At 38.7% G+C, this 26,588-nt stretch overlaps 1 protein-coding gene across 6 annotated transcripts in view; it reads right to left on the bottom strand.

Annotated features, from left to right (window-relative positions):
* Positions 1–26,588, bottom strand: part of lyst (lysosomal trafficking regulator) — a 93,770-nt gene that overhangs the window by 30,996 nt on the left and 36,186 nt on the right. For all 6 annotated transcript variants that reach the window (XM_083539823.1, XM_083539826.1, XM_083539827.1 and 3 more), the window contains exons 9-23: positions 26,085–26,238; positions 19,221–19,444; positions 18,947–19,013; positions 16,780–16,889; positions 14,813–15,158; positions 13,905–14,043; positions 13,627–13,800; positions 13,091–13,254; positions 4,789–4,979; positions 3,531–3,779; positions 1,878–2,051; positions 1,583–1,732; positions 1,354–1,491; positions 1,053–1,251; positions 441–569 (exon numbers count right to left, since the gene is read on the bottom strand). In XM_083539823.1, coding sequence (XP_083395949.1) covers positions 441–569; positions 1,053–1,251; positions 1,354–1,491; positions 1,583–1,732; positions 1,878–2,051; positions 3,531–3,779; positions 4,789–4,979; positions 13,091–13,254; positions 13,627–13,800; positions 13,905–14,043; positions 14,813–15,158; positions 16,780–16,889; positions 18,947–19,013; positions 19,221–19,444; positions 26,085–26,238 — 2,608 coding nt within the window. The remainder of the gene's footprint in view (positions 1–440; positions 570–1,052; positions 1,252–1,353; positions 1,492–1,582; positions 1,733–1,877; positions 2,052–3,530; positions 3,780–4,788; positions 4,980–13,090; positions 13,255–13,626; positions 13,801–13,904; positions 14,044–14,812; positions 15,159–16,779; positions 16,890–18,946; positions 19,014–19,220; positions 19,445–26,084; positions 26,239–26,588) is intronic.

Below are 26,588 nucleotides of genomic sequence, written 5' to 3'. Positions count from 1 at the left end.
TTCGCCCCCATACCAATCCAAACCTGAAAATCACTCAAATCAAATTCCATACTTTTTTTAACTTTTCCAAAATGCTTAGGAACCTGTGCTTGTATGATTTTAATTTATGACTCTAGCACGAACACCCAGAGTTTCTGTGAGATACTGCAAGCCAGACTACCAGGATCATCTCGCTCCTGACAGTGTCCCAAGCCATAATGTACTTTTAGTTACATAATTTAAAAACTTTAACATATTAAGGCTTTTAATCCAATAGAAATCCATAATAACAGGTGGATAATATTTACGCTAAGTTAGTCTGATTCCTGAAAGATTTTTTGTCAGATTTTAACCAAACAACAGTTTGCAGCTACTCAGATCTTTTTGTTCTGGTTGTATGTGCATCTCTTTGTGTTCATAAATATAAAAAGGAAGTAGAAACTGATTATGGAGTGTATTACCTTCAGTTTGTTTCTCCATGAATGGAGCTGGGGAGAGTGAGAGCACAGAACTGCAGGTGGACTTCCCTTCACTGCTGGACTGCCGCAGACACATGATGGACTGGACCTTCTCCTGGTACAGCTTACCATCTAAAACAGAAAGTTACACATCAAAAATACCATCAAAGATAGCAATTATACAATTACAGGGACTTAACATCACATATTTCTATTTAAAGATTTGGATTTCCATCATTGTCATGGGTTCTCATTGGTGGAATGAACTTCTCCGTCCATACTATACAATCAACACAATAAACATAATGTCTACATAATAATTAATCTGGGAACGACTTCATACATACTTTTGCATAAATTGAGGGGTCATGACGCTTTTCAGAACCTAATTTTTAGCCTTTAAACTGCAATTTTTAATTTTAGACTCACACAATCTGCTCTAGCACTTTTTTAAACCAGAATTTATCAGCAATAGTATCATGTATTCTTTCAGACTGACGAGGTGCTCTGTTACTCTGCCTCCAAAAGTTTGTCTGTTGTTTTAGTCATAGTTAAATTTTTCTTTTTTTTTTCTGTTTTAATTAATACAACCACCTTTTTACTGCAGTTCCTCACCAAAATGTAAAAAGAAGTAAAAGCTGGATGGTGTGTGGCACACGTAGGTGTTCGTAGGTGGATGCACAGCCAGCAGGAAGTTGTAGAGCAAACGCAGCAGGTCCAGGTCAGGGGGAGACCCAAGTACTTCCTGAATGATTTTAATAAAGGACAAGCACACCCCCTGTGGTAGAGAGGCAAGGTGCTCATCCTGATTCTCCTGTTTAAATCAAATAAAAAAGTTGAACAAAAGATGTCAGAAAAGGTAACATTTTTAAAAAAAGTAAATAGAGTGCGTATTTGGGGGAGGGCGAGTTCTTACCTGGAGTACCTGACAGGTTCGCAGAAAGCGGTGCACAACTTGGGCTTTGAGCAGCTGCTGAATATTGAAGACCTGCAGAGGATGGTGCTCTCTGATAAGAATCTCTAGTGCAGCCAAAAGAGTCTCCCACACTCCACTCTGACCAACACAAAACACATACGTAATTTTATGTACAACTGTAACAGTATGAATAAATATGATTATCTGTGAATGTTTTTAAACATGTTACCTGAGCTTTGGCCCATATTTTCCAGTCCAGTAATATTTCAGAAAGCAGCCTCAGGTCTTGCACCACAATAGTGGACTCTGTATCGACATTCCACTGACCATCCTCCTTCAGGATCAGGATAGAGCCACTGCAGCATCCATCCAACAGCGTCTTCACACAAATAAACATTTAGAAAGTAAATATAGAAAACATCATCGCATATAACACACACACACGCACACACACACTTTAAAGTGGAAAAACCTTGTACACAATGCATCTGCAATACCCAAATGAAAGTTTAAGGCATGAACACCTTAAGAATATGATATCCCACAATGCATTTGGTCTTCATGAGGACTTGATGAATCATGGAGTACCCGTGGCAACACTCCATCTCATGCATGCGATGCTGATTGTGTTTAACCAGTGACAAAAAAACCTGCAGTGCCAATGCCTGAGTCTTCTCACAGTCACTCAGCTCCACTGCCTGAGTAAAACAAACACAAACAAAAGAACAGGCAGGAAAAAAACCCAACAATTACTGTTACAGTTCTTATGATCTCAAACGTCCTTGAAAAAACTACTAAACCATCACAATCCATTACTAACTCGAAACATCCTTTAACCCATTCATTAAGTTAATATTAAACTTTTCTAATGAAATCTAATGATTAATTTGTATTTCTGGTGTGTTGATTATTAATTTTATTATTTTGCTTTTTATTTGAATAATGTATTTCGATGTTTTTTATGTATGAAAGGCGCTATATAAATAGGTACATAAATGATTATAATTATTTTCCAATAAACCACTTTAAAGTAAAACTATTTCAGCAGGGACACTGTAACGAAAAACTAAAAGTTTCTGATGGATTTGCAAAAGTTTGGAAAATGCTGCTTTTCTTTGTATTGATGAGTGTTTGTCAATGCAAAGCATATTTTTGACACAGCTGATTTCCATGAAGTGACACCCAGAAAACTCCTTATATGTTCAACTACACACTGACATTTATTTGGGTGCTCAAAATTAACAATGATGGTAAAAACTAAAAGATGGAAGAGAACCTCCATTTTTAGAATATATATAAGTTTCCACCAGAAAGTCACACTAGCAAAACATCTAAATGATCAAAGTTCTTTTGTCCAGGTTGGATAATGTTTGCCAAATCTGGTGCTGATTTTACATGATTTGTAGACAATAAACTGTATTAATGGTCAAATTTGAATTTAGCACAAATTTATTAAACGGAATAAGTTCTTGACTCAGGGAGAGTGGTGGCTCCAGCGGTTAAGGCGCTGGGTTGCCGATCGGAAGGTCGGGGGTTCGAGCCCCGGTATCGCCAAGCTGCCATTCTTGGGCCCTTGAGCAAGGCCCTTAACCCTCTATGCTCCAGGGGTCCCTTACGAGGGAAATATCAAGGTCCGTGACGTTGGGCCGCCTTCCAGTGGGCTCACCACCTGCAGGAGGGACCGTAAGGGACGGTGCTGTGAGGATTGGGCAGCAGTCGAAGGCGGGGGCCTGCTTAGACTGCTGCCCCCGCGACCCGAATTACGGATAAGCGGGAGAAAATGAATGAATGAATGAAGTTCTTGACCACAAGGTAGTACATAAAGGCCATTGCTGAGATACACACTCATTTTGCCACACATTAAAAGAAAAACTCTTTACATCTAAAAGAAACATGTTTATAATGTGTTAAACATAATGTGTGGCAAAATTATATGATAAGCTAATGTGAGCCAAATTCTGTGAAGATTGGGCAAAATTGGAGAGACAGATATGGCAGTTGACAGTAAGGTTATTTAAAAGCCAAATGACTCTTAATAACAGTGGTGAACAGAAAAGCAATACCTCACCAAATCAAACCTTGAGGAAGTGCAGAATACAAATGTATATTGTTGTATCGGAAGTTAATTGTAAGTAATTGGCATGTAGATTAGCTAATTAATTTTTTTACGTAATTACCCGAGCAAAAAGAAAGATGAATGCACCAATGCCTCCGATTTTATGCAGACAGCTGTGGAGTCCAAGGGGCTGCAAAGCCTGCAAATGGCAAAGTGATGAAGGTTCCATCACAGAGCTCTGCACTTCTTTAGCACTGAAGGGCCTCTGGAATGTTACAGGAGCTTTGGCCTGAACTTTCAGGCGGATCACTGGCTCATAGATGGTGTAGATGGAAGGACTGCTGGGAGAGTAGACAACAGCTAGGCTCTCCTGTGTGATGAATTTATGCATTTACATACAAAAAAAAAGGGGGGAAAAACTCATTAAAGTAAACGGACATTTGTATACATGCATATACATAGCTTCAGGAAATATATTCCTAAGAGACACTATATCTTGGTTTACTGGTGAAATAACACTATTCGACCAAACTTATGTGGCACCTCAAAATCGCATTTGTGCGTGCATTTAAAACCTCCGATTTCTGATTTAGCCACTGTTTTGAAGTTTTAATAGCCTCCACACTTCTGCGAATGCTTTTCACTAGGTTTTGGAACATCACTGTACAGATTTGATTACATCAGTACAGATACTGATTCTGATCAGCTGTAGTCAAGTCTGGAACACAGTCACCATTTCAGCTCATCTGAACATGTTTAGTGTGGCTGAGGCCAGAACCCTGAATAAGCCACTTAAGGACTTCGATTCCCCACTGTGGTCAATTAAGGTTTTTCAGATCGGTTTAGACCTCTTTTTTTTTCTTTTCAATAGCAAACAAAAAAATTCTAGACAATTATTAGCTTCCACCTATTTTAGGAATTCTGACATACGGGAGTCCACAAATCTCTAGCAATATAGGCAGTATCCCTGACCTCACTACTAGCCATGAGCTGTGGGTGGTTAAAAAGGGGTCATGAGCACAAGCAACAGAAATCTGGTTTCTTCTCTGGGTCATTGGGTTTACAGTCCATGGAGCTTGAACAGCTTCAAAGTTGAGTCACTGCTCCTTCAAATCAAGAGGAGTCATTTGATTTTGTTTGAGCACCATATAAGGGTACTTCTTAGTCAGCTCCCATTAGAGGAGACCTGCTGCAAAGATTAGTTCTTACAAGTAGCTAGGAAATGCCTGTGCCAGAACCTGAATTCTATGGCTTGAGATTTCAGTATGGGCTAACGTCCTCAGAGTGATTAATATTTTCAGTTCAGTTTAACTAAGCTCATGAAAAACTGCATCATATCATATCTCTCAGCAATAATTGTTATCTTGCTTGAAACTTACAATAATAAATGAAATGTCTATTTCAGAATTTCTCATCAGCAGCTCCCGGATCTGCTCACACTCAAGCATTTCTTGAGAAATGTACTTGGAGAATGTCGCACTGGGCTTTCCATACTTGCATGGCATGATGGAGGTAAGATCAGGGCCATTTGTGTACAGATAAAAGGCCTCATCTGTGTTTATTCTGGAGCCTTAAACAGAGAAGCAACAGTTTTTAAGCAAAAAAGACAATAAATGATACAACTAACTGATAAACAGCAAGTAACGAAAAGCATAGGCAAAAAAAAAAAAAAGGGTATATGAATATAATTTCTTGCTTTTAAAATTACCACAGTGGTACAATTTATTTTAGTTCACAATGGTACTTACTGACTTTACTTACCAGTTATCAAAATCAAATGCAATGTATTATAAATACTGCTGTTAATCTAATTAATTGCTTAATATGCAGACAAGTGTATATATATATATATATATATATATATATATATATATATATATATATATATATATATATACAGTGGGTACGGAAAGTATTCAGACCCCCTTAAATTTTTCACTCTTTTTTATTTTGCAGCCATTTGCTAAAATCATTTAAGTTCATTTCTTTTCCTCATTAATGTACACACAGCACCCTATATTGACAGAAAAACACAGAATTGTTGACACTGTTGCAGATTTATAAAAAAAAAAAAAAAAAAATATCACATGGTCCTAAGTATTCAGACCCTTTGCTCAGTATTTAGTAGAAGCCCCCTTTTGATCTAATACAGCCAGGAGTCTTTTTGGGAAGGCTGCCACAAGTTTTTCACACCTGGATTCAGGGATCCTCTGCCATTCCTCCTTGCAGATCCTCTCCAGTTCTGTCAAGTTGGACGGTAAACGTTGGTGGACAGCTATTTTTAGGTCTCTCCAGAGATGCTCAATTGGGTTTAAGTCATTGCTCTGGCTGGGCCACTCAAGAACAGTCACGGAGTTGTTGTGAAGCCACTCCATCGTTATTTTAGCTGTGTGCTTAGGGTCATTGTCTTGTTGGAAGGTAAACCTTCAGCCCAGTCTGAGGTCCAAAGCACTCTGGAGAAGGTTTTCGTCCAGGATATCCCTGTGCTTGGCCGCATTCATCTTTCCCTTGATTGCAACCAGTCGTCCTGTCCCTGCAGCTGAAAAACACCCCCACAGCATGATGCTGCCACCACCATGCTTCATTGTTGAGACTGTACTGGACAGGTGATGAGCAGTGCCTGGTTTTCTCCACACATACCGCTTAGAATTAAGGCCAAAAAGTTCTATCTTGGTCTCATCAGACCAGAGAATCTTATTTCTCACCATCTTGGAGAACTCCATGCGGGTTTTCCATGTGTCCTGCACTGAGGAGAGGCTTTCGTCGGGCCACTCTGCTATAAAGCCCCACTGGTGAAGGGCTGCAGTGATGGTTGACTTTCTACAACTTTCTCCCATCTCCCGACTGCATCTCTGGAGCTCAGCCACAGTGATCTTTGGGTTCTTCTTTACCTCTCTCACCAAGGCTCTTCTCCCCCGATAGCTCAGTTTGGCCGGTCGGCCAGCTCTAGAAATGGTTCTGGTCGTCCCAAACGTCTTCCATTTGAGGATTATGGAGGCCACTGTGCTCTTAGGAACCTTTAGTGGAGCAAAAAAATTTTTGGAACCTTGGCCGGATCTGTGCCTTGCCACAATTCTGTCTCTGAGCTCTTCAGGCAGTTCCTTTGACCTTAATGATTCTCATTTGCTCTGACATGCATTGTGATATGTAAGGTCTTATATAAACAGGTGTGTGGCTTTCCTAATCAAGTCCAATCAGTATAATGAAAAATTTCTGGACTCAAATGAAGGTGTAGAACCATCTCAAGGATGATCAGAAGAAATGGAGAGCACCTAAGTTAAATATATGAGTGTCACAGCAAAGGGTCTGAATACTTAGGACCATGTGATATTTCAGTTTTTCTTTTTTAATAAATCTGCAAAAAGGTCAACAATTCTGTGTTTTTCTGTCAGTATGGGGTGCTATGTGTACATTCATGAGGAAAAGAAATGAACTTAAATGATTTTAGCAAATGGCTGCAATATAACAAAGAGTGAAAAATTTAACGGGGTCTGAATACTTTCCGTACCCACTGTATATATATATATATATATATATATATATATATATATATATATATATATATATATATATATATATATATATATATATATATATATATATATATGTATATACATATACATATACAGTGCCTTGCGAAAGTATTCGGCCCCCTTGAACTTTGCGACCTTTTGCCACATTTCAGGCTTCAAACATAAAGATATAAAACTGTAATTTTTTTGTGAAGAATTAACAACAAATGGGACACAATCATGAAGTGGATCGAAATTTATTGGATATCTCAAACATTTTTAATTAATAAAAAATTGAAAAATTGGGCGTGCAAAATTATTCAGCCCCTTTACCTTCAGTGCAGCAAACTCTCTCCAGAAGTTCAGTGAGGATCTCTGAATGAACCAATGTTGACCTAAATGACTAATGATGATAAATAGAATCCACCTGTGTGTAATCAAGTCTCCGTATAAATGCACCTGCACTGTGATAGTCTCAGAGGTCCGTTTAAAGCGCAGAGAGCATCATGAAGAACAAGGAACACACCAGGCAGGTCCGAGATACTGTTGTGGAGAAGTTTAAAGCCGTATTTGGATACAAGCTTTAAACATCCCAAGGAGCACTGTGCAAGTGATAATATTGAAATGGAAACAGTATCAGACCACTGCAAATCTACCAAGACCTGGCCGTCCCTCTAAACCTTCAGCTCAAACAAGGAGAAGACTGATCAGAGATGCAGCCAAGAGGCCCATGATCACTCTGGATGAACTGCAGAGATCTACAGCTGAGGTGGGAGACTTTGTCCATAGGACAACAATCAGTCGTATACTGCACAAATTTGGCCTTTATGGAAGAGTGGCAAGAAGAAAGCCATTTCTTAAAGATATCCATAAAAAGTGTCGTTTAAAGTTTGCCACAAGCCACCTGGGAGACACACCAAACATGTGGAAGAAGGTGCTCTGGTCAGATGAAACCAAGATCGAACTTTTTGGCAACAATGCAAAACGTTATGTTTGGCATAAGAGCAACACAGCTCATCACCCTGAACACACCATCCCCACTGTCAAACATGGTGGTGGCAGCATCATGGTTTGGGCCTGCTTTTCTTCAGCAGGGACAGGGAAGATGGTTAAAATCGATGGGAAGATGGATGGAGCCAACTACAGGACCATTCTGGAAGAAAACCTGATGGACTAGGACGGAGATTTGTCTTCCAACAAGACAATGATCCAAAACATAAAGCAAAATCTACAATGGAATGGTTCACAAATAAACATATCCAGGTGTTAGAATGGCCAAGTCAAAGTCCAGACCTGAATCCAATCGAGAATCTGTGGAAAGAACTGAAAACTGCTGTTCACAGATGCTCTCCATCCAACCTCACTGAGCTCGAGCTGTTTTGCAAGGAGGAATGGGCAAAGATTTCAGTCTCTCGATGTGCAAAACTGATAGAGACATACCCCAAGCGACTTACAGCTGTAATCGGAGCAAAAGGTGGCGCTACAAAGTATTAACTTAAGGGGGCTGAATAATTTTGCACGCCCAATTTTTCAGTTTTTTTATTTGTTAAAAAAGTTTGAAATATCCAATAAATTTCGTTTCACTTCATGATTGTGTCCCACTTGTTGTTGATTCTTCACAAAAAATTACAGTTTTATATCTTTATGTTTGAAGCCTGAAATGTGGCAAAAGGTCGCAAAGTTCAAGGGGGCTGAATACTTTCGCAAGGCACTGTATATATATATATATATACATATACAGTGAGGAAAATAAGTATTTGAAGACCCTGCTATTTTGCAAGTCCTCCCATCATGGAGGGGTCTGAAATTGTCATCGTAGGTGCATGTCCACTGTGAGAGACATAATCTAAAAAAAAAAAAATCCAGATATCACAATATATGATTTTTAACTATTTATTTGTATTATACAGCTGCAAATAAGTATTTGAACACCTGAGAAAGTCAATGTTAATATTTGGTACAGTAGCCTTTGTTTGCAATTACAGAGGTCAAACGTTTCCTGTAGTTTTTCACCAGGTTTGCACACACTGCAGGAGGGATTTTGGCCCACTCCTCCACACAGATCTTCTCTAGATCAGTCAGGTTACTGGCCTGTCGCTGAGAAACACGGAGTTTGAGCTCCCTCCAAATATTCTCTATTGGGTTTAGGTCTGGAGACTGGCTAGGCCACGCCAGAACCTTGATATGCTTCTTACAGAGCCACTCCTTGGTTATCCTGGCTGTGTGCTTCGGGTCATTGTCATGTTGGAAGACCCAGCCTCGACCCATCTTCAATGCTCTAACTGAGGGAAGGAGGTTGTTCCCCAAAATCTCGCAATACATGGCCCCGGTCATCCTCTCCTTAATACAGTGCAGTCGCCCTGTCCCATGTGCAGAAAAACACCCCCAAAGCATGATGCTACCACCCCCATGCTTCACAGTAGGGATGGTGTTCTTGGGATGGTACTCATCATTCTTCTTCCTCCAAACACGTTTAGTGGAATTATGACCCAAAAGTTCTATTTTGGTCTCATCTGACCACATGACTTTCTCCCATGACTCCTCTGGATCATCCAAATGGTCATTGGCAAACTTAAGACGTGCCTGGACATGTGCTGGTTTAAGCAGGGAAACCTTCCGTGCCATGCATGATTTCAAACCATGACGTCTTAGTGTATTACCAACAGTAACCTTGGAAACGGTGGTCCCAGCTCTTTTCAGGTCATTGACCAGCTCCTCCCGTGTAGCTCTGGGCTGATTTCTCACCTTCCTTAGGATCATTGAGACCCCACGAGGTGAGATCTTGTATGGAGCCCCAGTCCGAGGGAGATTGACAGTCATGTTTAGCTTCTTCCATTTTTTAATGATTGCTTCAACAGTGGCCTTTTTTCACCAAGCTGCTTGGCAATTTCCCCGTAGCCCTTTCCAGCCTTGTGGAGGTGTACAATTTTGTCTCTAGTGTCTTTGGACAGCTCTTCGGTCTTGGCCATGTTAGTAGTTGGATTCTTACTGATTGTATGGGGTGGACAGGTGTCTTTATGCAGCTAACGACCTCAAACAGGTGCATCTAATTTAGGATAATAAATGTAGGGTGAGGTGGACATTTTAAAGGCAGACTAACAGGTCTTTGAGGGTCAGAATTCTAGCTGATAGACAGGTGTTCAAATACTTATTTGCAGCTGTATCATACAAATAAATAGTTAAAAAATCATACATAGTGATTTCTGTTTTTTTTTGTTTTTTTTTTAGATTATGAATCTCACAGTGGACATGCACCTACGATGACAATTTTAGACCCCTCCATGATTTCTAAGTGGGAGAAATAGCAGGGTGTTCAAATACTTATTTTCCTCACTGTATATATATATCAGTGGTGGGCCCTCAAGGCCAGCAAGGCCTTCTCTGCCTGCCTAAACACTATTAGAAAAATTGACCTACATTTACAACATAAAACCTAATAAATGTTTCATGAAATTTTACTTTTTTATTTACAACAGTTTATTCTTTTTTATTTATTAGCATTTCTCTTGGCTGCACTGCTTCCAGTATGTGTGTATGGATGTTACATTTTTTGGTCCAATCTGATTTCAGATGCCATGTCAATCTAATCTGCCCAGGGCCTTCAAAATCAGTACTGCTGGCCTTTTTACCTTAGTCTCTATATATATCTTTCTTTTTTTCTTTCCAATCATATGTCAAATTTGCCTCACAGCACCAGCTAGCTGGCCCAGAATAGCATCAGCATTTTTTCCATCCTCTGATTGTTTGGTCAGATGGAAACTGTTACAGCCAAGTTCGACTAGCAAAACACATCTGTAGCGCTCTACACACATTAATACATCTGACTAACACATTTTTTTATGCCTACAGAGGAAGATAAATTAATTCGGTCTCAGACATTCTTAAAGAAACATTTTCAAGAAAAGCTAGACATCGTGAGGAGAGGTCGGCCAACCCCGAAGCTAGCTAGCGTGTCTCAGCCTGGGAAAGGGTTTGTTCGCCACTTTCAGATCAGTGAATACGAGCAGTACTACTGGCTTACAGCCTCTGAGGAGCGCTGCATATTATGAGTTTGTATCTCTGGTCAGTAGGTTGTATTTTATTTAAATGTTAAATCTTTTTGATGTTATTAGACAAATATTGATTCTGAACTGCTCCAGATGTAGGTGCACAGTTGTGGTTGTAGTGTAGAGGTTTGCTTTAGTAAAATGGTATTCATGTAATGTCATGCATTGTTATATTGCATTTTCTGTATTGTATTGATGGTTTCTACAATTGCAACATTACAGTGGTGGTATTAAGAGGTGGATTAAGTCGGATAAGTCCCCACTGAAAACCTAGCATGGCCCGCCACTGAGATTATATATACAGTGGGTACGGAAAGTATTCAGACCCCCTTAAATTTTTCACTTTTTTTTATATTACAGCCATTTGCTAAAATCATTTAAGTTCATTTATTTTCCTAATGAATGTACACACAGCTCCCCATACTGACAGAAAAACACAGAATTGTTGACCTTTTTGCAGATTTATTAAAAAAGAAAAACTGAAATATCACATGGTCCTAAGTATTCAGACCCTTTGCTGTGACACTCATATATTTAACTCAGGTGCTCTCCATTTCTTCTGATCATCCTTGAGATGGTTCTACACCTTCATTTGAGTCCAGAAATTTTTGATTATACTGATTGGACTTGATTAGGAAAGCCACACACCTGTTTATATAAGACCTTACATATCACAATGCATGTCAGAGCAAATGAGAATCATTAAGGTCAAAGGAACTGCCTGAAGAGCTCAGAGACAGAATTGTGGCAAGGCACAGATCTGGCCAAGGTTCCAAAAAAATTTTTGCTGCACTTAAGGTTCCTAAGAGCACAGTGGCCTCCATAATCCTCAAATGGAAGACGTTTGGGACGACCAGAACCATTCCTAGAGCTGGCCGACCGGTCAAACTGAGCTAACGGGGGAGAAGAGCCTTGGTGAGAGAGGTAAAGAAGAACCCAAAGATCACTGTGGCTGAGCTCCAGAGATGCAGTCGGGAGATGGGAGAAAGTTGTAGAAAGTCAACCATCACTGCAGCCTTTCACCAGTGGGGCTTTATAGCAGAGTGGCCCGACGGAAGCCTCTCCTCAGTGCAGGACACATGAAAACCCGCATGGAGTTCTCCAAGATGGTAAGAAATAAGATTCTCTGGTCTGATGAGACCAAAATAGAACTTTTTGGCCTTAATTCTAAGCGGTATGTGTGGAGAAAACCAGGCACTGCTCATCACCTGTCCAGTACAGTCTCAACAATGAAGCATGGTGGTGGCAGCATCATGCTGTGGGGGTGTTTTTCAGCTGCAGGGACAGGACGACTGGTTGCAATCAAGGGAAAGATGAATGCGGCCAAGCACAGGGATATCCTGGACGAAAACCTTCTCCAGAGTGCTTTGGACCTCAGACTGGGCTGAAGGTTTACCTTCCAACAAGACAATGACCCTAAGCACACAGCTAAAATAACGAAGGAGTGGCTTCACAACAACTCTGTGACTGTTCTTGAATGGCCCAGCCAGAGCAATGACTGAAACCCAATTGAGCATCTCTGGAGAGACCTAAAAATAGCTGTCCACCAACGTTTACCGTCCAACCTGACAGAACTGGAGAGGATCTGCAAGGAGGAATGGCAGAGGATCCCTGAATCCGGGTGTGAAAAACTTGTTGCAGCCTTCCCAAAAAGACTCATGGCTATATTAGATCAAAAGGGGGCTTCTACTAAATACTGAGCAAAGGGTCTGAATACTTAGGACCATGTGATATTTCAGTTTTTCTTCTTTAATAAATCTGCAACAGTGTCAACAAGTGTTCTGTGTTTTTCTGTCAATATAGCGTGCTATGTGTACATTAATGAGGAAAAGAAATGAACTTAAATGATTTTAGCAAATGGCTGCAAAATAAAAAAGAGTGAAAAATTTAAGGGGGTCTGAATACTTTCCGTACCCACTGTATATATATATACTCTTTCTGAATGCTAAACAAGACAAATAAACAACTAATCGAAAGAAACATTTTAAATCAGATACATTAAAAACACTGTATAATCATAGCAAATTTTTTGCTACAATTTATATCAAGAAAACTCTGTCACACTGACACAACTGTAGGAGCTTTTCACCTCTGGAAGCAGATATGTAGGACAGGAGTCATACCATTAAACAGAAGCACACTGCCCATGTCCAAATGGGAAGTTGGTGTTAGTGGAAACTCCTCAGAGGCGTTCAGGTAATGGCCCAGCATGCAAAACGTCTTGCTATTATCAGATGATAGGCTGGACTTCCTGGGGAGCGTGTAGTCTAGTGACACCTCACATTTTCTGGTGAAGTTATAGACAGATGTTACAGGAGTGACACTAACAAAACTGCACTCAAATGCATCCTCATTTCTTGCAGAGGTCTATTATGTCTTCCAGTACATTGGTTTTTAAATGCAATCATAGGTAATTATAAGACCCAATTAATAAGTTACAAGTAAATTAATAAATTAATACAACCTTAAATGACAAATATATATATATATATATATATATATATATATATATATATATATATATATATATATATATATATATATATATATATAAATAAAAAAATATATATATGAAAATGTCTATTTTTTAACCATTTAACTACTAGAACTGTAAAACTAAAATTAAAGACTCATTTCAGTGGTGATGTAAGTGACTTACTTGATGCCACACACCCAAAGTGTCAAGCAGCCGTGGATGTTCTTTTTGCCCTCAGGCTGCTGTGTATAAGTAAGGGCAAGGTGCTGCCACTGGTCTGTACTCAGCATGCCATGCAAAGTCTCAGCTTGGGCCAGAAGACCAGCTTTCATTTCATCATTAGGATCAATGCAGATCCTTTGGTCATAAATAAAGAAGTTTAGATAATATGGCTCATTCATTATACTGTATACAGCATTTATTTAACATACACTGAAATTCAGATTACACTTGAGTCCTACCTGAAGGTGCAGGATCCTGTAGAAATATCAGCCCACACTTGCAGCATCAGGGCTTTGGAGCCGATGGAAAAAATATGAAGGAAGTTATTTTCTTCCTGAAGGTCCACAACCTGGACTTCATCATCCCAATTCATCTCAGCTGAAAAATACAACCATACAGTGAGATACCGTCGGATTCCCAGTAAATCAACATACATGTATTGCTACATACATTGCTTACATTTCTTTATGAATTTAAACTTTGGAGACTTAACAGATTCCAAAGTCAGATACTATACTTAAAAATAAAATAAACACTTAATAACAGAATAATACACTTAGCCGTAGAACTGTTAAGAAGTTACGTGTTCATATATGTTGTTACCTTTAAAGATGGAAATGGTTGCAGTTTTGGCAGAGGGAACTACAAGTCATTCTTAAAATGTGCACCAAACTTTCATTGGATTTCTATGAATTTGCAGAGAATGCAGTACATCTGATTAAGGCACTAGTTTGGGAATCAGAAGGTCGGGGGTTCAAGCCCCAGCACTGTACCATGGCTGACACTGCGCTCTGACCCCAGCTTCCTAACCAGCTGGGATAAGAACAATTTCACTCTGCTGTAAAGTACATGTGACAAAAGCCTCTTTCTGCAAGTTTATATAATATAGAACTGCTGTACTGAAGAAATGTAGGGTAGCTAAGTGGTTAAGGTCTTTAGTTACTGGTTCAAATGGACGGTGGCTTTAGTATTGAAACAGTACACATGAATCCTTTTAAATGCATTTATTCATTAACTATCTATAAATTAAATAAATTAAATGCAAATTCAGACTCATTTTGTATCTATTTGAGTGTTTTTGGACAAGCATCAAATCAAATCAATAAAATCACTGAAACTTAATCAGTTGTGAAAAGCTCTTCTTTACCTCCATGTCTAGGCGTCTCCTCATTATTGTTCTTCACAGGGCGGATCCAGAGCGAAGCACTAAACCCGCTGGCCATGTGTGGCCAACAGTTCTGCCCTACCAGAGGCAGGTGAAGAGGAGCGATGTGCCAAGGGGAAGCTCTGAAATGAGCAGCATAACTCTCATTATCCTCACTGCCTGCACCAGGCTTGCCCCTTTGTGTAGTACCCATCGCCTCCTTTACACCACCTGCTCCACCGGTGCCAGGGGCAAAGATGCACTGGGACATGGGAAATGACAAGTAATGTAGTGGCTCCATTTCTTTGTTAGCCTCCACCATCTGGAGAACGCCGTTCAGCAGAATTTCCTACGGAAGGAAAGAAAAAAAAAACATAATACTATTACAAGTCAGGAGGATTATCACTTTCTATAGGTTTCAGGGAGATAAGTGCCAAAAAGTCCTTATTGTTTTGACAAATATACTTTGTAGCTCTCATTTCTTCCTCTTCATATATTCAAAATCTAAATACAGAAAACCATATTTTACAGTGGATATCAGGTGATCTTCTACATAACATCTCCTTTATTTGTCAAAAATATTACAGGTGTACATGATAATGTAGAGTTGTTGAAGTGAGTAAATATAACTTTATAAAATCTTTATCCTAAATCTTTACAAATAAAATTCGACTTTGCTTAATAATAAGTAGAATAAAGCTGAATGACATAATTGCACTGAAAATGTAGCCAACAGTTTGGATGTTAGACCACAAAAACATTAACGCTTATAGATTTAATGGTGTCTAATTGATTAGTCCTGTCAGTGAAATCAATTTTGTCTTGTTAATCGTTATATCAATATAAACAGAAATACAGCTAGACTTTTGCTCTAAAACAGTTTTATTAATTGTGACATGGATTTATGATTAGATCTTGCAAATAATGCAGATTTTTTTCTTTTCAGGTTTATTTTCCTGGTATGAATGAAGTAGTCTACCATATCCCGTAAGCGTTTTATTTGATTTAAATCCAATGACTGTGAAGGCTCATGAATCCATTTGAAAATGATTTCTTGTGTGACATAGTTCATGCTGCTGAAAAATTTGTCGTGGCCATGAATGTGATGCACATGATGATCAGAACAATACTCAAACAGGCTATGGCAAATGATTAAGTGCCATTAACTGGACTCAAGCGTGCTAAGAAAACATTTCTCACACCAGTATAACACCTCCACCAGCCTGGACTGCTGTCACAAGGCAGGTTGGGTAAAAGCATTTCTGCCAAAATTGTACCTCAGCAGAAATGTAAATAAATCAGCCCAGGCTCTGTCTTTCCAGCAAGTAACTGTGCAATTTTGGTAAACCTACATGCTGTAAACTCCTTCTGTGGTAATCTGAATGCAAGGTTTATAATGCCAGATGAGAACACCAATCTTAGCTGTTCACCTCGAGATTGATATTAATGCCAGGTGTGACCAGGGCTTTAGTCTCACCTGTCCATAAGATGCTGTTCCAGATTTTTAAATACATTTTGAGAGATTCAAAGCTTCCCTTGATTGCTGACACCTACAAGCAGGAGGGTGATCATGATCTGCCAAACAGTTTTTTCATCACTGTATTCTAACAACGTTGTTTTATACATATGAAATAAGGTGGGAAAAAAACACCCTGAGCTAGCTCAGCAGCTGGCTGTCCAATTATTTTTGGTCCCTTGGTCAAAAGGCGATGAGGGCAAACAAAAAAGGTTTGTAATTCAATTACCATTCATGAATTTTGGATATAAAACATATAACATATTGTATAACATACTGTCCAAATGTTTATAGACCCTACTGTATAGTTTTATTCTTTTATGTTCCACATATGTTTTTGTGTTTTTTTATATATATATATATATATATATATATATATAGACTTTATTATCTTGTGCAGTGTAAACTGTGCAATAAACTTGTTCATTGTGAAGTGATGTGGGAGGAGTCTTACAGTAGGTGGCGCCTTCTCCAGGAAGAGATGGATCAAAAGAGCAACTTCCTCTGCTGTTATTCTGTCTTTCACCATTGAAACCAGCAGCTCCACCAGTAGGGTCTGGCACTCTGTAAATAAGAATAGACAACCTGTTATTATACCTGCATGCTTCCACATTCCTACAGCATGGTGATGTGTGATACACAAGTAACCTCACAGCAAAATGCAACGCCTATGTTTTGCATTATTTCATCTATTTTCCAAAAACTATTCATATTGCCTTTACATGTATACTAGCAATATAATTATATAAAAATCCAAGTACTGTATAATCTTTTTGATATGAATTATTACCAAACTTGCACCTTCCAAACTGCAGAGTGACTAAACAAGTACATGGATAATGTTCGAGTTTATTAATGTTAAATGAAATATTTTATTGTGTGTCTAAACTATCATTGGGTAGGTTGAGCATATATGAGTTAACAATATTTAATAAATATTTCAACAATTTTGGCTGGGAAAATGTGAAAACAAACACACTAAATAATCTATAGTAATCATAATTAGTTGTTTTATTTTTATTTACTCTACAGCTAATAATAAGGGGTGATTTGTTGTGGGTGTTTGATCTATGGTGGGGAATTGATGTGGGTGTTTAAACTATGGTGGGAATTTGTTGTGGGTGTGTGATCTATATTTGTTGTGGGTGTTTGATCTATGGTGGGGAATTGATGTGGGTGTTTGATCTATGGTGGGGATTTGTTAGGAGTGTTTGATCTATGGTGGGGAATTGTTGTGGGTGTTTACTCTATGGTGGGGAATTGTTGTGGGTGTTTACTCTATGGTGGGGAATTGTTGTGGGTGTTTGATTTATGGTGGGGATTTGTTGTGAGTGTTTGATCTATGGTGGGGATTTGTTGGGGGTGTTTGATCTATGGTGGGGTTTTGTTGGGGGTGTTTGATCTATGGTGGGAATTTGTTGGGGGTGTTTATTTTATGGTGGGGATTTGTTGTGGGTGTTTGATCTATGGTGGGGAATCGATGTGGGTGTTTGATCTATGGTGAGGATTTGTTGTGGGTGTTTTATTTATGGTGGGGTTTTGTTGGGGGTGTTTGATCTATGGTGGGGATTTGTTGTGGGTGTCTGATCTATGGTGGGTAAATTGATGGGGGTGTTTGATTTATTGTGGGGTTTTGTTGGGGGTGTTTGATCTATGGTGGGGAATTGTTGGGGGTGTTTGAGTTCTCAAAAGTATACATCTGGTTTAGTAAGATATATTAGGATATGACTACTTTATGAGCCGGACTTCTTGCATTCCAGTTGGTGGTGCAATGACAATGAATTAATGCTGTGTGATGATTGTGTACCGAACAGAATGTGATTCTTGTTCTTATTTATATACTGACAGCGGATCATCTCAGCAGACACAACTCTGAAAAACACATCAGTGTGGATCTTTGCCCATAGTTCCAGTAATCAACTATCAATTTTGGTATAATAATTGGGATTGTAAAATTACCACCAAAATTTGTAAATGTAGTTTTGTGATTAAACTTATTTTGTGGGTTAACATGCATGTGATGTCACATAATTTTATTAAAAGACCCATAAATATGTACTAAGCTGAGCATTTTAATATGTGACATGTTTATGTTGAAGTTTTGTGATTTAGCTATTTTCTGTTCATTAATAATAATAATAATAATAATAATAATAATAATAATAATATTAAAATAAGTATGCAGGATTATACGAGTAATGTTGGCATTTCATAGAAAGCACCAGTTAAACAAACCTAAAAGTCAACTAACAGGTCCAAGCACCAAGGGTACGGCAATACGGTATCATGCTTAATGTTATATGTAACTGTGGTGGTATATATAAAGGTGCTTCTTCCTGATACCAGTATGTATCTCAGTGTGTAACAAACTTTATCTCTCAAATAATAATTCCACCACATGATCCAGAGTAAAAGAGTTAAGGAAGACTTTCTGTTTTAACCATTGCCAAATATTAATAAATAAAGTTAGATTGGCATTGCGATGTAACATAAATAAGAATTTCGAAGAAGAAGAATTTAGCATTTTTCAGGCTGCACTCACACCACTGAAAGATAATTAAAAAGAAAATCACATTGAAAACACCAATCAGTGAGAGTTTCTGCAGTGTAGGGATACATACCTTTATAGCAGGGGTCTGATTGACACAGTATGTCTGAAAAACCAGTCAGAATGGTTTTAACACCCCCCTGAAAATAATAAAAATAAAGATAAATAAAAGAAAATATCAAAATACATTTGCCATGGAAAAGTAATCAGTCCTGACTTTCTAACAAATCAGAAATACAACATTTCAGTAACTGTAAGTGTTTCTAACATAATGACTCAAAACAATGCCAGGCAATCGTTGTACATTAGTATATAACATTATTTTAAAAAATCAACATGATTGTAACCTGTAGGTAAATAAGTGTAGCATTAGAACGGTGCATCTTTACAGCTCCCAGAAGGCTTTGCAGCACGTGACTTAGCACATCTAGGTCTGGAGAACTGCTGGCCAGCAGTTGCAGCTCCATAAGGCATATCTGTGGGAAAAGCAACAAGGCTTGTCCTGAGCCATGTGCCATAGCAGCAGATCCAAGCCAACATTCCTCTGGAGCCAGCACTTCCATCTTCACACCTAAGAATAAGAGACAATAAGAATCATTCTCATTCTTGTTTTGGACCATAATACAGACTTTTAAAGCAGCGAAGCATGAATGCAAAATGGACGCTGCCACACTAATAATATTCCACTGTGTGCGCTCTGCTCAGTAACTAAAGGCCCAAACAAACGCTCCGCTCATGTTTCCCTCACCGTACAAATGATTAATAAATTAATTGTATTAAACTAAGCAATATAAAAGATGCTTTAAGAGGCTAAGAGGCTCATTAGGTGGCATTCTAATCCTCCAGGGCTGAGCCCAGATTCTTCTCCATCAAATCCCTTTGGAAAATGTACTTCTAATTATACCATTCCATTTCTTACATGTGAAATCTAATTGCTTAAAATAGGGTTTGATCTGATTTGATTTACCACATAATCTGCACATGAATAATGCAGCATCATATAATGTTTTAATATTTTGCATAAAAAGAGACTGGGACTATCACTGTACAAGTTTAGCTGCTGCAGTGTCATACTTAATCATATGCATGTAGCTTAACACTTATATAATTTTTTTTTTTTTAAATGTAAATTTTCTTCACACTAACTGATTGTGTGAGCTTGCAATTAGCAGAGCTGAGGCCCAGGAGACAATAAGACAAGCATTTCCGTGTATTTCCATGTAGACCACGATTAATTGGTCTTGCCTCCTCTCACAGCTCTAAATACCTGGGCCAGGTTATGCCCTGCTCCTATCACATGCTCTGCAATGCAGTAAAAATACACTTAATAAATCATATGTATATGGTTTCAAAATTGACTGTAAAATATGACCACTATGAGACAAAGGGCAATGTGCATGGATGCCCTGGAACTAATTTATATAATAATTTATTATATAAGATAATTTCTCCTGCTTTTTGAGTTTCCTCAGCAGGCCTATACAGTGGATTGTGGGTGTGTCTGCAGTTCTTCATTATGATACAAATAATGTATTTCATTGACAAGCATGATTGTATAGGACCACAAAAAAGACAAGCGACACCCCCTATACCAAACTAGTGAGCCAATACCTCTTTTACAGACATATGCTTCCCCTTCTGAAAGACAGAAACCTTGACAATATTATCCAATTTTATATCTGCAATCTTCTTACACATGTTAAAGTTTTATAAGTGCAATTGCATGGAGCATCATCTCAGCATCAAAACCAAAACCACCCCACAAAAATCAATTCTACCATCAAGTGACATTCCAGTAGTGTGTGCACTGGACTGAGGAACATTCTGTTATAATTTAGAGACCCTAGACAAAGTGGGCAAACATAATTATTGTGCGTTACTCATAAATTATCCCTTATTGCAAATATAAAAAAAGATCTGGCTGTTTCTTTGGTTTCTCATGTAGAAACTTTATCTCTTACAATGATTTAGGGCCCTGAGTCTCCATAGGCCTCTGTGCTTGGTACACGTGTTCAGTAATCCCACTTTAGTGTTTGTGTATGTGTGTTTTGTGCTTGTGCATGTGCATGTATGTGCAAATGTGTCAATGGTATGTGACCGGGAAAACAAAGGGTGCATTCGTGCTTGGATTTAGAAATAGCGTTTCGATGACCTTTTTGTCAACACTCAAAGCATGAGTGAAAAAACACTACAAATTTAAAAAGGAATGATTTGATACTATACAGGCATCAATAAAGAACCTCTAAATGAAAGTTATGGATTTAGAAGCAGCACTAGCTCCAGTACATGAACTTTTTTAGAAGTTAAATAACAATGAAAAATATAGCTGCAAGCAGCGATGGCGGGCCCTCGCACGTTTGTGTATCGCTGTACGGTGCCTCCCAGAAAACAATGCACGGTGGGGAAGTGCATCAAGTGGGTAAATATCAGTGGACTATTTTATGTTGTTACTGACCCATTTGGGGACTGTAGGTAAAAGAAACCCCACATTTTAGACAAACGGGGGTGCTAGTGAGCCACTTAAGAGACACACCTTTGTCTGACCTTTCCGTCCACACTTAACAGCCGACAAATGTGATGTATGTGTCAAATTTCAGGTTAATCTAAGCACGCCAAAAGCCTTAAATATGCCTGAAATAAAAGTAAATTTTAACACGATGCCATGGCAACAGTGTTTGGGATATCAAAAATCCATTTGCAATTTAGCATCTCCAATTTCTTTCCGTCATGTTGGCCAAGTCTGGTCTCAATTGCATGAATTCCCAAGGAGGAGTATTTAAAAGTTTACCACATGCAGCTGTCAAAAAATCCACCTTTGTGACTGACACACTTCCTGGGGCCTGTAGGTGGCACTATACCCGGGACTCACAATAGGCAAATCGATGCGATCAGAATCTTTGGCCGAACATGCAGGCCCAAGAAAGGTCGCCTCGCCATGGCAGCACCGTTCGAGATATGCGAAGGGATTTTTGATATCTCGAACGGTGCTGCCATGGCAAGGACACTAAATAAGTGATTTTTGGATGGCTGTATTGACCCAATGAATGCAAGTGCAATGTCTCGGCATCATGTTCACCACGTTTGATGTCAATCGCATGAATTCCCTAGGAGGAGTATTTAAAAGTTCACCGCATGCACTTATAAAACAATCCAAAATGGCCGACTTCCTGTTTGGAGCTCATAGTTTTGAGGGCAAAAGTTGTTCGGGGCGAGATCTATATACGTACCAACTCTCGTGCATGTGCGTACATAATTGCCCGATCTGTGCACCAATGTTTGTTTTTGCATTACAGGGGGCGCTACAGAGCCCCCCTGCCACGCCCGTATTCCAGCCTTTGCCCAAGCCTAGTGGCGCACGACTCTGACGTGTGTGCCAAATTTCAAGAGTTTTCGAGCATGTTAAGGGACCCCAATTGGCCAATGTGTGAATGTGGGAATAAAGAAAAAAATTAATAAATAAAAGTCACAAATAATAAATCCGAGCAAAAACAATAGGGCTTCGCACCATTCTGGCCTGCTCCTCGATGCTCGGGCCCTAACAATACAGCTGCAAATAACTGATGGCCACAAGCAAGTATCAACAATGTGAATGTTAACGTCAGGTCACTAAACATACATTGCATTGCAGAAAGTGCAATTACGCATTCAGAAGGTGTAGGAACCTGTTAATGATTACTGCTGGACAAAGTCAACAGTCTGATTACTGCAAACATTTTATTTTGTTTAAGCATAATATTCCAAGATACAGTGGAATTATGGGACACCTCTCATGCCGACCACAATTATAGTAGTATGAATCTGATAAACCATCTATAAAAAGTATTAAAATGTTCCTTTATAAGCCTTTTATAAGTTCTTTTTCCTGCTCCAAGTAGTTGTGCTATGACAATGAATCACTATTTGCCTGTCTATGTGTTTACACCTAATCATTGAATAGACATGAACTTCGGGCCACCTACAGTAGCACAATATAGAGTGAAAGTAGGCCACAGGCACTAATTACATGACATTACACTACATAGTTCATTGAATGAAAGTTTTACGTCTTCACAATTTTGTATCATAGAAACATAAACGTCAGTCATGCTGAGATTATTCATTTTCATCAAAGGTTTCTAAAAAATGTTAGATTTTTAAGCCATTGTTCCTGTTTCCAGTTGCCATGAAGACAATGAGGACCAGAGATCCATGCATCCAATCAATGCATTCATTGGGTCAATACATCCATCCAAAAATAACCCATCAATCAAATATTCGACCTACCTTTAATCAATCATCCGTCAATTTATCTGTCCCTCCATCCTAAAAATCCTGTCTGTCTGTCTGTAGCCATTATAAGTTATATGGGACTGGGGTGAAATAAGCAGGTTTATTTTAGCGTAAGAGTGTACAATGTACAGTGTTAACTGTATTATAGAGGATGCAGGATTTTGTACCATAAAATGACAATAGTTGAGACTGGAAAGGGAATCAGAGTTTCAATGACAAAACTATTTATATCAAAACAGCAGTTAAAAAAAAACCTCAAAATCCCATCTTAACTGGACTGATCTCAGGCCCCTATCAGATAGTAGTGGGTCCCTCCATGAAAATGGTTTTCCAGTATTGTGACAGTGTCTTAGTGGAAACCTCCTTAAATGGAGGCTGAAATCTGTTTGATCTATTCAATAATTGAGTCATCATGAAGAATTGTGAAAATAAGCGCAGACTAGTGCTGCACGAATAACTGTTCATGTAGAATCAAGATGTCGGCTTTTGCACTTATACGATGACAAAATGTTGCGATTTAATGAAATAAATAAGTGCATGTGTGGACACGTACAGTATTTTTCGGACTATAAGCCACTACTTTTTTCCCACGTTTTGAACCCCGCGGCTTAAACAACGAAGAGGCTTATTTATGGATTTTTCCTGGGTTTTTCCCGGTTTCACAAACTTCAAGTCAAAAAACTGAGCGACATAACATTAGACCAATGAAATTTCCGAACGAAAACGAAAAAACGCACCTCACCTGTGTTCTGAGCTGCACGGCATCGGGAGAAAAAACTTCCACCGGTGGCGCACGACGATGAAAAAAGATAAACTCCCGAGAGAAATACAGTGGTACCTCGACCTACGAGTTTAATTCGTTCCGTGGACGAGCTCGTATCTCAGTTTGCTCGCACATCACATCAGTTTTCCATATTGAAAATACTTAAAATGCCATTAATCCGTTCCAACCCTCAAAATGACACCCCGTTTTTATGTTTCAAATGTTATTAAGTTGGAAAATACATTTCTAAATAACAAATCTTGTATAAAAACATAAGAGTATGTAAAGGTATAATAAGGTTTTTATTTTTCTTGGCAACAGCGTTATGGGTTAGACAAAGAAACTTAGAAATGAGCATCAAAAAATAATAAGGACATAATCCTCAGTCTTGAACACACGCAGTAATAGCGGAAGAATGCAGTGACATGCTTTTCCCAAAATACCGCTATGCTCCTAATAGAAGCGCAACATATTGCATTTAGTGTCTTTCGTTAAAGCCTGTGTAAAGTCCATTAGTTTCAGTGTAGACACCTGTGGCTTATAGACAGGTGCACCTTATTTCTGTTAAAAATAAAAATCTTTGTCAAATTCAGTGGGTGCGGCTTATATATGGGTGCGGTTTATAGTCCGGAAATTATGGTACTTTCTAAGAACAGATTGCAGATTTCTGCGCCACTATCAAAACAAAACACCAGATAGTCTCAGTTTAGGCAGTGCACAGTGTGTGGTCATGTGACTTCCCCGCGCGCAGCATGGAGACCAGGTGAAGACGGATGCAGAGCAGACCGACATTGCCCCGGTAGAGTAAGGAACTGTGCAAGATTTGCTAAATGAAAGTTGCTACATCACATGGCAATATAACAAATCTGTAACAGATCTCACTGGTTCCAGTTTGAAAGAAAAATATGACAGGCCATGGTTTACCAGACAGAGCTTTCTTTTAATTTTCATTTACTTTTGCCCGCCGCTTTCCTTTTCCTCATACTCAAGTCAAGTCAAAAGGCTTTTATTGCCATTTCTACTATACACAGTGGTACACAGTAAAAATGAGACAACGTTCCTCTAGAACTCTGGTGCTACACTAAACAACATAGAGCTACAACACACAACATAGAGCTAAATAAAGACACAACGACACACACACACTTGCGGATCGACGCACCTTCACCTGGCAACCTCCGCTTTCCGGTCCCCTCACCGAGTGAGTGAGTGAGTGAGTGAGTGAGTGAGTTCCACCCACCCACTCACCCACTCACTCACCCACTCACTCACTCCCCCATTGCTCTGCCCTCCCACCACCATGCTCCACTTCCACACCATACAAATCATTAGCAATCTTCCATAAAAAAAAAAAAAAAAGGTTAAATAAATGTAATAATAATGCTTGCAAAATTGTCTGAATTCAAGTATGTAAACATATACAGCATCTTAAACTTCAGCAGAAAACAGGTAAATAATTGAAATGGGCAGTGGCAGGGCGTTCCCTGTTTGGCCAAAATTTTTTAAATATCTTATTTTTTGTGAAAATGTATGTTTTTATTTATTGTTTTAATGAATTCAGCGGTACCTTGAATAAATCTTTTTTACATTATTGCAAATGTTGTTTCATTTCGTAAAAAAAAATATTTTTTCAAAACGTTTTACAAATACACATTTCAGCATTACCACTAATCAGTGTGCAATCTCCTTGATAACCAATCGAGTGGACTCGTAAAACCATTTATTTTATCGCAATCGCAATATTGACCACAATAATCGCAACATGACATTTTCCCCAAATCGTGCAGCCCTACCCCAGACCTTCAGTAAAGGTTCTTCAAAAAAAGATTTATTTTTAATGGTGCAAGACCAATCTGATTAAATTCAGCTTCACCTCCTTAAAATAATGGCACCCGTGGCCATATTGTTTACAAATGAAAGTCACTTTTAAGTATTATAACATCAAGATTATGAAAATCGACCAAATACCTAGGATTAGTTCTGTAAAAGTAGGATTTGCATATTATGCAAATAATCACAGACTTGACAGACTGGAGCCAAATGGATCAAAATACAGATCGTGTATATAATTTTGAGAATTAAAAACATTCTGAAAAATTTTCCCTTTATACCATATTTTCCAAGAGATGTGATGTATTTATGTGCACAGTAGTGAAGTGTATGCATACATGTGTACTACCTTCCTCCAGCTGTGAAGAATCCTCAGGGTTGCTTTCACTATCAGCCTCGTAGCCTTTCTCCTCTCCCAGCGCTTGAACATCACACACCTGAACTTCATCCACGTCATCAGACAGATCCCCGGCTGAAGTTGTGACCTCACAACTAGCGTGACACTTCAAAAAAAAATTAAGGGCAACATAAAAAAACGGTCCAACATGCAGACTGACATTTCATACCTAATAAAATATTTAGAACATAACACAAATAAAATACGTTCAGTATTCCAGCCACATAGTCTTCCTTAACACCTAACAGCACAGCTGCACACACATCTATTGTACCATTTCTTTACACTGCAAAATATCCAGTAACAATTTACTGGACAATTTACACTGTGAAAATGACAGCAAGAAACAATATCCTAAATATATTATTTTAATCTCTATAACTAAGATTACAATAAAGCCAACATATGACGATTTTTTTTTTTAGACATGCTTGACTCTTTTCAGGCTTGGAATCA

Source organism: Silurus aristotelis, assembly GCF_946808225.1.
Source record: "Silurus aristotelis genome assembly, chromosome: 4".
NCBI classification, from domain to species: domain Eukaryota; kingdom Metazoa; phylum Chordata; class Actinopteri; order Siluriformes; family Siluridae; genus Silurus; species Silurus aristotelis.
The sequence above is the reverse complement of the archived record's forward strand: the minus strand, read 5'-3'. Positions and strand labels throughout refer to the sequence as shown.